The sequence below is a fragment of the Babylonia areolata genome, chromosome 6 (genome assembly GCF_041734735.1).
Source record: "Babylonia areolata isolate BAREFJ2019XMU chromosome 6, ASM4173473v1, whole genome shotgun sequence".
Taxonomy (NCBI): domain Eukaryota; kingdom Metazoa; phylum Mollusca; class Gastropoda; order Neogastropoda; family Buccinidae; genus Babylonia; species Babylonia areolata.
The window spans coordinates 2,906,628-2,921,515 of NC_134881.1; the positions used below are offsets into that span (position 1 = coordinate 2,906,628).

The 14,888-nt window shown below is 47.8% G+C and overlaps 1 protein-coding gene and 1 long non-coding RNA gene across 2 annotated transcripts in view; both read right to left on the reverse strand.

Moving 5' to 3' along the window:
• Positions 1-1,171, reverse strand: part of LOC143282651 (uncharacterized) — a 73,690-nt gene extending 72,519 nt beyond the window's left edge. Inside the window, exon 1 of the long non-coding RNA XR_013055286.1 lies at positions 780-1,171. This is a non-coding gene — a long non-coding RNA (uncharacterized LOC143282651). The remainder of the gene's footprint in view (positions 1-779) is intronic.
• Positions 1,172-12,356: 11,185 nt separating this feature from the next.
• LOC143283198 (X-linked retinitis pigmentosa GTPase regulator-like) overlaps positions 12,357-14,888 on the reverse strand; it is a 31,241-nt gene continuing 28,709 nt past the window's right edge. Inside the window, exon 15 of the mRNA XM_076589374.1 lies at positions 12,357-13,257. Coding sequence (XP_076445489.1) covers positions 13,234-13,257 — 24 coding nt within the window. The 3' untranslated portion in view covers positions 12,357-13,233. The remainder of the gene's footprint in view (positions 13,258-14,888) is intronic.

The window sequence follows — 14,888 nt, forward strand, 5'->3', positions numbered from 1 at the left end:
ACAAGGAGAGAGAGAGACAGACAGAGAGACAGCGACAAGGAGAGACAGCGACAAGGAGAGAGACAGACAGACAGACAGACAGAGAGAGAGGCGACAAGGAGAGAGAGGGAGAGAGAGCGACAAGGAGAGAGAGACAGCGACAAGGAGAGAGCGAGAGACAGACACAGAGAGAGCGACAAGGAGAGAGAGCGACAAGGATAGAGAGGGAGAGAGAGCGACAAGGAGAGAGAGACAGACAGAGAGAGAGCGACAAGAGTGAGACGACAAGGAGAGAGAGCGACAAGGAGAGAGAGGGAGAGAGAGCGACAAGGAGAGAGAGACAGACAGAGAGAGAGCGACAAGGAGAGAGAGGGAGAGAGAGCGACAAGGAGAGAGAGCGACAAGGAGAGAGAGCGACAAGGAGAGAGAGGGAGAGAGACAGACAGAGAGAGAGCGACAAGGAGAGAGAGACAGCGACAAGGAGAGAGAGAGAGACAGACAGACAGAGAGAGAGCGACAAGGAGAGAGAGACAGCGACAAGGAGAGAGAGACACAGAGAGAGAGCGACAATGAGAGAGAGGGACAGAGAGAGAGACAGCGACAAGGAGAGAGAGGGACAGAGAGAGAGACAGCGACAAGGAGAGAGAGAGAGAGAGAGAGAGATTAGGGGGGTAGGAAGAGAGACAGAGAGTGGACGCGAAAGAATAGGGGGGTGGGGGGTGGGGGGAGAGTTAGAGAGAAACGACCTGTAATTTCACCCAACTCTGAACAACACACACAGACATAACTGCGCCTCTCACCTGCAGGTGTTGTGGACTTTAGCCTCGCAGCCACACCACCCCACAATTCTGGAGCCTGCACCTCTCCTCCTCCTCCTCCTCCACCTCCTCCTCCTCCTCCTGGGTGCTGACACTGGACCTTTCTGTCGCACGGACAAAGAACTGGGGAACGAGAATCCTCAGCAGAAAACACTCCTCCTATCCAGCTCTTGTCTCTTCGAGTCTTCCACACAACTTTTCAAAGCCCAGGAATTTCGGGGCATCAGAGGGTCCCAGCCACTATGCACACGCTCTTTACGTTCTATGGTTCTCTAACCAAGCTCTCACACTTTCAGCGCCGTGGGTTTGGTAGGCCTACTGGATGCGAGGTGGGAACTTACCCGCTCCACGGTGCACCCACGCAGGCTCACTCACGCGCAGCGCCGCACTCACCCTGCAACTATCGGAGGCCTGTGAGTGCCCTAATTCTGACTGGGTGTGTTCTTCGAGCTATTCAGCTCAGTGGGTGTGCTTGCTGCCACAGACAGGGACACGCTGTGTGCTGCAGGTTTCGCTGGGACCAGTTCCAGAGCTGGCAAGTTGTTGTGATGGGTTGGGATGCCTGGTGTTTTTATACTGCACGTGACAAACGTAAAGTGTGTGGGCAAGCGGCCCAGTTGTGTGTGTGTGTGTGTGTGTGTGTGTGTTCTGTATCATTCAGCTGAGACTTGTAAATGCTGAATAAGAGTGGCACCACTTGGTGAACTGCTTCCGAGAGAAACACACACACACACACACACGAATACACACACACGAACACACACACACACACACTTCTCCTTCCACTGAATTATCAGCCTACATATACAAGTACACATGCACAAACACACGTTCACATAAAGTTTCAGAAAATGATGAAGCAACACCAGGTTTTCTGGATGACTGATGATGATGATATGGATAATGATCCAGCACCTACTGGTCAGAAACCAGATTCACAGTGCTCATTTTGCACAAACAGGCCGCACACCTGGCTAGAGCCGACTGACAGTTGTCTTTGGGCGCTCATCATTCGTTTCCGTCCTGTATCATTCAGTCAGGTTTCAGTCAATGCCACACACCGACACCCACCCACCCACACCCACTGTCCACTCACACGTAAAATTTTACGTCAGTGTATGATTGTTTTGTTTATTTACCCACAGCCACTGTGTAGGCAGCCATAATCCATTTTCAGGGTGTGTGCATGCTGCGCATGTTCTTGTTTTCATAAACCACCGAATGCTTGCCGAATAGTTTGTAATCATGAGCAAGGTAAGCATGAACAACAACGCTCCTTTGATACCCGTGATTAATGAAGTCAGTTATTAACGCCCAGGTCGGCAGAGCCGGTCCCAGTGTTTGCCAACTTTGAGCAAAACAAAACGTGTCAGTTGTGTCGTGAGTGAGTGCACCTTCAAGGTGTGCTGCTGCATCATGACAACGGTACTGGCAGACAGCCAGGGTCAACTGATTTCACACACACACACACACACACACACACGCACGCACGCACGCACGCAAGCACATAAACACACACACACATACATATATATATATATATATACATATATATATTCACACACACTGTCTCTTCCCCGCCTTTTATCTGAATTATAGAAACAGCTGCAGCTGTTTCAAGACGACCAGAAACACGCACACACATATACCCGCGCGCGCACGCACACACGCATGCCGGCACGTACACACACACACACACACACACACACATACCACCGCCACACTGACACGCACTACACACACACTCTCTCTCTCTTTCACACACATACACACAGACACACGACACACACACACACACACTCACACACACACACACCACACTCGCACACACACACACACACACTCTCTCTCTCTCTCTCTCTTTCTCTTCCGTGTCTTGATGATAAAAACACCCCCAGCTGTTTCCAGACGACCAGAAAGTTGCTGACTGTACAACCAGTGTCCTGGCTACCCCACGAGAGGGGCCCCCCTCAGAAGCTTGGTTTGTGTGTGCGAGCCATCTGTCTGGGTCAGTCAGTACAGTGCTTCACTTGTCTGGTGACCGCTCACTTACTTCACAGCTCTCGTCGTTCTGTTATTAATGATGATGATGATGATGATGGAATACTTATATAACACGTGACGCCTATCTTCCTCATCAGAGGCCAAGTTCAAAGCGCTTTACAAACACTGTGTCATTTGCACAACAGGCTGCCCACCTGGGTAGAGCCGACTGACAGCTGCCATTGGGTGCTCATCAGTCGTTTCCTGCGTCATTGATCATGTGTCAGTCATGCACACATACAGACACGTAACACTTTACGTCATTGATCATGTGTCCGTCATGCACACATACAGACACGTAACACTTTACGTCATTGATCATGTGTCCATACAGACACGTGACATTTTACGTCATTGATTATGTGTCCGTCATGCACACATACAGACACGTAACATTTTACGTCATTGATCATGTGTCCGTCATGCACACATACAGACACGTAACACTTTACGTCATTGATCATGTGTCCGTCATGCACACATACAGACACGTAACATCAGTTTTACGTTACTGATCATGTGTCCGTCATGCACACATACAGACACGTAACATTTTACGTCACTGATCATGTGTCCATACAGACACGTGACATTTTACGTCATTGATCATGTGTCCGTCATGCACACATACAGACACGTAACATTTTACGTCATTGATCATGTGTCCGTCATGCACACATACAGACACGTAACATTTTACGTCATTGATCATGTGTCCATACAGACACGTAACATTTTACGTCATTGATCATGTGTCCATACAGACACGTAACATTTTACGTCATTGATCATGTGTCAGTCATGCACACATACAGACACGTAACATTTTACGTCATTGATCATGTGTCCGTCATGCACACATACAGACACATAACATTTTACGTCATTGATCATGTGTCCATACAGACACATAACATTTTACGTCATTCATCATGTGTCAGTCATGCACACATACAGACATGTAACATTTTACGTGTATGAGCAGTTTTGTTTTGTTTTGTTCAAAGCTCGCCATGTAGGCAGCCATACTCCATCCATTACCTCTTTTACTGGAATTCCTTACCTCTGTTGTATCCTGGATACAGAACATACAGCTCTGGTGAACTATCCTTTCTTTCTTTTCTTTTTTTCTTTTTTACTATGTCCCAAAGTTTGTTTTTGTTTTTTTAAGCCATTTTATTCAACAATTGCGGGAAAACAACAACAACACATACATACACGGCCAGTCTGGAGGTGTGCATGGTGGTGATGATTGTGAAGAGGGACTGGGGGAATGAGTGCACTTCCTTTTGAAGCGGGGTATTTCTTCCCCTGCTGCTCTCTCACGGCCCCTTTCACACTTCTGTGCTGTCTGTGTTTCCTATAGATGGACAATGAACTATCCTTATAATAAAAAATAAAAAGTAATAATAATGATGATGATGATGATAAGAATAACAATAATAGTATGCATTTCAATACCAATTATCCTGTGGCTCTAAGCACATTTCACGAAATCCTTCTTCTTCTTCCACTTGACGACCAACATCAGTATGTTGACGAAAACTTGTCGTGTTGTGGGAGGTTGCTGTTGGGTACAATTCAGCTGGGCTACCGAGGGATGTACTGTTAACTGACAGGGGAGATGGGGCGCAGTCCACTGGTGTGTTCGCATCTCCAGCATATAAGTGGCATGAATAAAGAACAGGAGAATGAAAAAAACATTGAAGATACGAACTCGCTGTAGTATAAATACAATGTATATATATATATATATATATATATATATATGTGTGTGTGTGTGTGTGTGTGTGTGTGTGTGTGTGTGTGTGTGTGTGTGATAGTCGTGTCCGACTATGATCATCAGAACAGCAGAGGTGGCAACTGCTGTTCCGACTACTTGGGCTAGAATTTGATTATAGTAGAGAGTGTCTTGCCCAAGTACATCCCCACTCTCTCGGCCAAGAGGGTTTTCGGACAGTCGGCGTTGGGATGGTTCCCAACGGCCAACTAGCCTACAAGGCTGCAGCACTGAGAGCCAGTGCAATTTTGCCTCCTAGTTTGAGAGTCATAGTCCTTCACAAAAGACTAAGCTGTAAATGGTTTCCCATTGACTGGAGAAACCATTGATAATACAACTCTCACTTTGCTGTTGGCGCAAATGTAAACTTTTGTCAATCTGTGATATAAGCCGAGTGTTGGGCCAATGTAAACTCACTCAACACACACACCTCTTCCACCTCCTCCTCCTCCCACCATCACACACACACACACACACACACACAACACACTCACGCTCACACACACAACACACTCACGCTCACACACACACACACACACATCTCTGATGCTGCATGCTCACACACAAAGAGACCGTGGGGGAGAAAAATCCTTCGTTTAATATATTGTTTGAACAGATAATTTTATGATCCAAGATTAGATTCGAAAGATGTAATACCCGCAGAACAAGTCTGATATTTCATGGAAGAGATTTCAAACCGAGGACAGTGGTGAACAGATGTTCAGTTTCACTTCTGATTCCATATGTACTGGTAAATAGGCCAGTTCAAATACTTGCTGACAAGACACGTGTTTTGGAGAGTTATGACGCTCTCCAATAGCCCGACTGTCTTCATTTTTCTTACCTGGTTTGGAGGTGGGGGGGGGGTTGTTTTGTTTTGTTTTGTTTTGGTTGATTGTTGTTGTTTGTCTGCAAGACTGCAGGTACTAAAACTGCACCAGCTTGATACTGAACCAACTTTGGGAAAGGGCTGTTTTGAAGGGGAACACAAACAAAAGGAGGGAAGGGAAACCACTGAGGTCCCCTGACCTCGATGTGACAATGGTGTTCTGTGTGTGTGTGTGTGTGTGTGTGTGTGAGAGAGAGAGAGAAAGAGAGTGTGTGTATATGTGCGCGCGCGCGTGTGTGTGTGTGTGTGTGTGTGTGTGTGTGAGAGAGAGAGAGAAAGAGAGTGTGTGTATGTGTATGTGTGTGTGTGTGCGCGCGCGCGCGCGCGCGCGTGTGTGTGTGTGTGTGTGTGTGACTGAGTGTGTGTGCGTACTTTTCATGGTCTTCATCACATCCTTCCCAAACAACACACCGACCTCCTTCCTGATAATTTATCACTTTTCATGGTCTTCATCACATCCTTCCCAAACAACACACCGGCCTCCTTCCTGATAATTTATCACTTTTCATGGTCTTCATCACATCCTTCCCAAACAACACACCGACCTCCTTCCTGATAATTTCTCACTTTTCATGGTCTTCATCACCTGCTCCACAACAGGCCCCCCCAGCCTTCACTGAGCACAACACACACACCCACAACAGCACAGCACATCCGCTCATTCCAGTCAACCTCACCCCCGGTGGTGCAGCGGCCTGGTGATAATGTGCCCGACTAGGAAGCGAGTGTCCACAAGTTCGAATCCCACCCGGATCCGGACTTTTACTCTCCTCCTCCACTAGACCTACAGTGGTGGTCTGGGTGCTAGTCTTTTGAATGAGATGTTGAACCAAGGTGCAGTCAGCGAGCGTAAATAGAACCCACGGCGACAAACCGGTTGTTCCTGACAAAATTCTGTACAAAAGGCTATTTTGACGGCAAAACAAGTTCACTTGCAGACAGAAAACAATATGGGTGGCACCTCACTGCAGCAATGCGCTTTCCCCCCTTTCCCCCCACACTGTAGCAATGCCCTTTCCCCCCTTTCCCCCCACACTGTAGCAATGCGCTTTCCCCCCTTCCCCCCACACTGCAGCAATGCGCTTTCCCCCCTTTGCCCCCACACTGTAGCAATGCACTTTCCCCCCTTTCCCCCACACTGAAGCAATGCACTTTCCCCCCTTTCCCCCCACACTGTAGCAATGTATTTTCCCCCCTTTCCCCCCACACTGTAGCAATGTATTTTCCCCCCTTTTCTCCCACACTGTAGCAATGCACTTTCCCCCCTTTCCCCCACACTGAAGCAATGCACTTTCCCCCCTTTTCTCCCACACTGTAGCAATGCACTTTCCCCCCTTTTCTCCCACACTGTAGCAATGCACTTTCCCCCCTTTCCCCCACACTGAAGCAATGCACTTTCCCCCCTTTTCTCCCACACTGTAGCAATGCACTTTCCCCCCTTTTCTCCCACACTGTAGCAATGCGCTTTCCCCCCTTCCCCCCACACTGCAGCAATGCGCTCTCCCCCCACACTGCAGCAATGCGCTTTCCCCCCTTCCCTCCACACTGTAGCAATGCGCTTTCCCCCACACTGTAGCAATGTGCTTTCCCCCCTTCCCCCCACACTGTAGCAATGCGCTTTCCCCCACACTGTAGCAATGCGCTTTCCACCCTTCCCCCCACACTGTAGCAATGCGCTTTCCCCCCTTCCCCCCACACTGTAGCAATGCGCTTTCCCCCCTTCCCCCCACACTGTAGCAATGAGCTTCTCCCCACACTGCAGCAATGCGCTTCTCCCCACACTGTAGCAATGCGCTTCTCCCCACACTGTAGCAATGCGCTTTCCCCCCACACTGTAGCAATGCGCTTTCCCCCCCACACTGTAGCAATGCACTCTCCCCCCTTTCCCCCCACACTGTAGCAATGCGCTTTCCCCCCACACTGTAGCAATGCGCTCTCCCCCCTTTCCCCCCACACTGTAGCAATGCACTTTCCCCCCTTTTCTCCCACACTGTAGCAATGCGCTTTCCCCCCTTCCCCCCACACTGCAGCAATGCGCTCTCCCCCCACACTGCAGCAATGCGCTTTCCCCCCTTCCCTCCACACTGTAGCAATGCGCTTTCCCCCACACTGTAGCAATGTGCTTTCCCCCCTTCCCCCCACACTGTAGCAATGCGCTTTCCCCCACACTGTAGCAATGCGCTTTCCACCCTTCCCCCCACACTGTAGCAATGCGCTTTCCCCCCTTCCCCCCACACTGTAGCAATGCGCTTTCCCCCCTTCCCCCCACACTGTAGCAATGAGCTTCTCCCCACACTGCAGCAATGCGCTTCTCCCCACACTGTAGCAATGCGCTTCTCCCCACACTGTAGCAATGCGCTTTCCCCCCACACTGTAGCAATGCGCTTTCCCCCCCACACTGTAGCAATGCACTCTCCCCCCTTTCCCCCCACACTGTAGCAATGCGCTTTCCCCCCACACTGTAGCAATGCGCTCTCCCCCCTTTCCCCCCACACTGTAGCAATGCGCTTTCCCCCCCCTTTCCCCCCACACTGCAGCAATGCGCTTCTCCCCACACTGTAGCAATGCGCTCTCCCCCCTTTCCCCCCACACTGTAGCAATGCGCTTTCCCCCCCTTTCCCCCCACACTGCAGCAATGCGCTTCTCCCCACACTGTAGCAATGCGCTCTCCCCCCTTTCCCCCCACACTGTAGCAATGCGCTCTCCCCCCTTTCCCCCCACACTGTAGCAATGCGCTTTCCCCCCCTTTCCCCCCACACTGCAGCAATGCGCTTCTCCCCACACTGTAGCAATGCGCTCTCCCCCCTTTCCCCCCACACTGTAGCAATGCTCTCTCCCCCCTTTCCCCCCACACTGTAGCAATGCACTTTCCCCCCTTTCCCCCACACTGAAGCAATGCGCTTTCCCCTCAGCCTGAATTTCACTTGACAAATCTGCTGTGAGAAAAAAGTAATGCAATACAATACAAAACAATACCATATTTCCCCTTGTACACAGTCCATGTCAGAATACACAATATGATACAGCAATAATTCTTGTAACAGAAAAAAAGAAAAGAAAAATAAGTCCACATCTCTTCTCTTTAACCTCTTGAGTATTGGCACAGGCCGACAAGTAACAAGTGGTTTAATCGCCACAGAAGCATCAAAATGATTCCAGGAACGTGTTGCTGCACCTGAAAAACAGCATACAAGAAAGTTCAAACATTTGATTCCGAACACGAAATCTTTCTTTGATATGTATCGGGAATCGGAGAATTTTTACAAATGCATACTTCCTTCAGATCTCAAACAGCCGCCATAATTAGAAACCTTTAGAAGCAGCAGGAGGAGGGAGAGGAAAACCTCACTAATGAAAAACCAGAAATAGTCAGCTGCACTGAACTCCGAGGAGACAAAAACGTGGCACTCCAACGGTACCACAGTTCAGAATGGTGTGCGGGGCACTGGCTCTGACAGACTTGAGTCTGGTCATCAGTCAGGCAGTGAAGCCTGGAACCACCCCCCCCCCCTTCCACACACCTCCAGAAAAACACATAACTGTGTACATAGGTGTGTGCAAGTTACTCACTGCAGTCACCATACATGCACACAGGTCTGTTCACAATATGTTCAACATACATTCAGTGATGTGCAAGTTATTCACTACAGTCACCACTTTGACACAGGTCTGTTTGCAATGTGTTTGTTCAACATACATTCAGTGATGTGCAAGTCATTCACTACAGTTAACATTCATTCACACAGGTCTGTTTGCAATGTGTTTGTTCAACATACATTCAGTGATGTGCAAGTCATTCACTACAGTTAACATTCATTCACACAGGTCTGTTTGCAATGTGTTTGTTCAACATACATTCAGTGATGTGCAAGTCATTCACTACAGTCAATATACATTCACACAGGTCTGTTTGCAATGTGTTTGTTCAACATACATTCAGTGATGTGCAAGTCATTCACTACAGTCAATATACATTCACACAGGTCTGTTTGCAATGTGTTTGTTCAACATACATTCAGTGATGTGCAAGTCATTCACTACAGTCACCATACATTCACACAGGTCTGTTCACAATATCTTTCTTCAACATACATTCAGTGATGCACAAGTCATTCACTACAGTCACCATACCTTCACACAGGTCTGTTTGCAATGTGTTTGTTCAACATACATTCAGTGATGCACAAGTCTCAACATACATTCAGTGATGTGCAAGTCATTCACTACAGTCAACATACATGCACACCAGTCTGTTTGCAAGTTGTTTCTTCAACATACATTCAGTGATGTGCAAGTCATTCACTACAGTCAACATACATGCACACCAGTCTGTTTGCAAATTGTTTGTTCAACATGCATTGAGTTTCGGTTTCGGTTTCAAGGTGTCAAAACAGGCAGGGTGATCCATATTCCCCACACAATATCTGCTGAATAAAACAATACTAAACAATTTTCAAAGGTGAGGAGTTTGTGTCTCACCTTCACACAGACCCAATGCAGCCCTGGTCTGGCCCTCAGACACTTCCTCGTCTTTAAAAGCTTGTTTTCTTCCTCACTGCCTGACTAAGCGCATTGGGTTACGCTGCTGGTCAGGCATCTGCTAAGCAGATGTGGTGTGGGGCATATGGATTTGTCTGAATGCTGTGATGCCTCGAGTAGGAAAAGGTTACAAGGCTGAAGGTTCTACAGCCTGTCACGGCCATGGGGAGGTGAATTCCTATCCACTGTATCTGGCGCTGTGTAGTTCTACAGCCTGTCATGGCCATGGGGGCTGTGAATTCCTATCCACTGTATCTGGCACTGTGTAGTTCTACAGCCTGTCATGGCCATGGGGTGGTGAATTCCTATCCACTGTATCTGGCACTGTGTAGTTCAACAGCCTGTCATGGCCATGGGGACGGTGAATTCCTATCCACTGTGTCTGGCACTGTGTAGTTCAACAGCCTGTCATGGCCATGGGGGAGGTGAATTCCTATCCACTGTGTCTGGCACTGTGTAGTTCTACAGCCTATCATGGCGATAGGGGAGGTGAATTCCTATCCACTGTGTCTGGCACTGTGTAGTTCTACAGCCTGTCATGGCCATGGGGGCTGTGAATTCCTATCTGGCATTGTGTACAGGAAGGCGGGGCTCCATTCCTCTCCTTCCATCATTTTTACCTGCCCCGAAACGGAAGTCAGGCACCTGTGCACACCTGAGTGGAGTGCAGAAAACTGGAATAAAGTGCCTTTCCCTGATCATTCTGACTGATGACTGTACAGCTTCACACACTGACTGGTGACTGTACAGCTTCACACACTGACTGATGACTGTACAGCTTCACACACTGACTGATGACTGTACAGCTTCACACACTGACTGGTGACTGTACAGCTTCACACACACTGACTGATGACTGTACAGCTTCACACACTGACTAGTGACTGTACAGCTTCACACACTGACTGATGACTGTACAGCTTCACACACACTGATGACTGTACAGCTTCACACACACTGATGACTGTACAGCTTCACACACACTGACTGATGACTGTACAGCTTCACACACTGACTGGTGACTGTACAGCTTCACACACTGACTGATGACTGTACAGCTTCACACACACTGACTGATGACTGTACAGCTTCACACACTGACTGGTGACTGTACAGCTTCACACACTGACTGGTGACTGTACAGCTTCACACACTGACTGGTGACTGTACAGCTTCACACACACTGATGACTGTACAGCTTCACACACTGACTGGTGACTGTACAGCTTCACACACACTGATGACTGTACAGCTTCACACACACTGATGACTGTACAGCTTCACACACACTGATGACTGTACAGCTTCACACACTGACTGGTGACTGTACAGCTTCACACACTAACTGATGACTGTACAGCTTCACACACACTGACTGATGACTGTACAGCTTCACACACACTGACTGATGACTGTACAGCTTCACACACACTGACTGATGACTGTGCAGCTTCACACTGACTAATGACTGTACAGCTTCACACTGACTAATGACTGTACAGCTTCACACACTGACTGATGACTGTACAGCTTCACACACACTGACTGATGACTGTACAGCTTCACACACACACTGGTGACTGTACATCTTCACACACACTGACTGATGACTGTACAGCTTCACACACACTGATGACTGTACAGCTTCACACACACTGATGACTGTACAGCTTCACACACACTGATGACTGTACAGCTTCACACACACTGACTGATGACTGTACAGCTTCACACACACTGATGACTGTACAGCTTCACACACACTGACTGGTGACTGTACAGCTTCACACACACTGACTGATGACTGTACAGCTTCACACACACTAATGACTGTACAGCTTCACACACACTGACTGGTGACTGTACAGCTTCACACACACTAATGACTGTACAGCTTCACACACACTAATGACTGTACAGCCTCACACACACTAATGACTGTACAGCTTCACACACACTGACTGGTGACTGTACAGCTTCACACACACTAATGACTGTACATCTTCACACACACTGACTGGTGACTGTACAGCTTCACACACACTGATGACTGTACAGCTTCACACACACTGACTGATGACTGTACAGCTTCACACACACTGACTGGTCATTGTACAGCTTCACACACTGACTGATGACTGTACAGCTTCACACACACACTGATGACTGTACAGCTTCACACACACTGACTGGTGATTGTACAGCTTCACACACACTGACTGGTTATTGTACAGCTTCACACACACTGACTGATGACTGTACAGCTTCACACACACACTGATGACTGTACAGCTTCACACACACGGTTTGACATATTATGTGTTCATCACTGATGTCGTGATGACGCCATGCTGTGTGCCGGCAGTCCCCAGACAACAAGTACAGTCAGGTGTACAGGTGTCCTTGACCCCTGACACCACAGGTACAGGCAGGTGTCTATAATCACACCACAGGTACAGCCAGGTGTCTATAGTCACACCACAGGTACAGCCAGGTGATTATAGTCACACCACAGGTACAGCCAGGTGTCTATAGTCACACCACAGGTACAGCCAGGTGTCTATAGTCACATCACAGGTACAGCCAGGTGTCTATAGTCACATCACAGGTATAGGCAGGTGTCTATAGTCACACCACAGGTACAGCCAGGTGTCTATAGTCACACCACAGGTACAGCCAGGTGTCTATAGTCACATCACAGGTACAGCCAGGTGTCTATAGTCACATCACAGGCACAGCCAGGTGTCTATAGTCACACCACAGGTACAGCCAGGTGTCTATGGTCACACCACAGGTACAGCCAGGTGTCTATAGTCACATTACAGGTACAGCCAGGTGTCTATAGTAACACCACCGGTACAGCCAGGTGTCCATAGTCACATCACTGGTATAGCCAGGTGTCTATGGTCACACCACAGGTACAGCCAGGTGTCTATGGTCACACCACAGGTACAGCCAGGTGTCTATAGTCACATCACAGGTATAGCCAGGTGTCTATAGTCACACCACAGGTACAGCCAGGTGTCAATAGTACCTGACATCACAGGTACAGCCAGGTGTCTATAGTCACACCACAGGTACAGCCAGGTTTCAACAGTACCTGACATCACAGGTACAGCCAGGTGTCAATAGTACCTGACATCACAGGTACAGCCAGGTGTCAATAGTACCTGACATCACAGGCCTCATAACACCACACACAGCTTGGACTGCAACAGAAACAAAAACAAGACGAGAGTGTGCCTTTGTTAATTCAGAAACATGTGATGACTGTGGAGTGTCAGAAACATGTGATGACTGTGGAGTGTCAGAAACACATGATAATTGTGGAGTGTCAGAAACACATGATAATTGTGGAGTGTCAGAAACACATGATGACTGTGGAGTGTCAGAAACACATGTGATGACTGTGGAGTGTCAGAAACATGTGATGACTGTGGAGTGTCAGAAACACATGATGATTGTGGAGTGTCAGAAACATGTGATAATTGTGGAGTGTCAGAAACATGTGATGATTGTGGAGTGTCAGACACATGTGATGACTGTGGAGTGTCAGAAACATGTGATGGTTGTGGAGTGTCAGAAACATGTGCTGATTGTGGAGTGTCAGAAACATGTGATGATTGTGGAGTGTCAGAAATATGTGATGATTGTGGAGTGTCAGAAACATGTGATGGTTGTGGAGTGTCAGAAACACATGTGCTGATTGTGGAGTGTCAGAAACATGTGATGACTGTGGAGTGTCAGAAACATGTGATGGTTGTGGAGTGTCAGACACACATGTGATGATGAGTGTCAGAAACACATGTGATAATTGTGGAGTGTCAGAAACATGTGATGACTGTGGAGTGTCAGACACACATGTGATGATGAGTGTCAGAAACACATGTGATAATTGTGGAGTGTCAGAAACATGTGATGATTGTGGAGTGTCAGACACACATGTGATGATGAGTGTCAGAAACACATGTGATAATTGTGGAGTGTCAGAAACATGTGATGACTGTGGAGTGTCAGACACACATGTGATGATGAGTGTCAGAAACACATGTGATAATTGTGGAGTGTCAGAAACATGTGATGATTGTGGAGTGTCAGAAACATGTGATGATTGTGGAGTGTCAGAAACATGTGATGATTGTGGAGTGTCAGAAACATGTGATGACTGTGGAGTGTCAGAAACATGTGATGATTGTGGAGTGTCAGAAACATGTGATGACTGTGGAGTGTCAGAAACACATGATGACTGTGGAGTGTCAGAAACATGTGATGACTGTGGAGTGTCAGAAACACATGTGATGATTGTGGAGTGTCAGAAACACATGATGACTGTGGAGTGTCAGAAACACATGATGATTGTGGAGTGTCAGAAACACATGTGATGATTGTGGAGTGTCAGAAACACACGTGATGATTGTGGAGTGTCAGAAACACATGTGATGACTGTGGAGTGTCAGAAACATGTGATGACTGTGGAGTGTCAGACACACATGTGATGATGAGTGTCAGAAACACATGTGATAATTGTGGAGTGTCAGAAACATGTGATAATTGTGGAGTGTCAGAAACATGTGATGATTGTGGAGTGTCAGAAACATGTGATAATTGTGGAGTGTCAGAAACATGTGATGACTGTGGAGTGTCAGAAACACATGATGACTGTGGAGTGTCAGAAACATGTGATGACTGTGGAGTGTCAGAAACATGTGATGACTGTGGAGTGTCAGAAACACATGTGATAACTGTGGAGTGTCAGAAATATGTGATGACTGTGGAGTGTCAGAAACATGTGATAATTGTGGAGTGTCAGAAACACATGATGACTGTGGAGTGTCAGAAA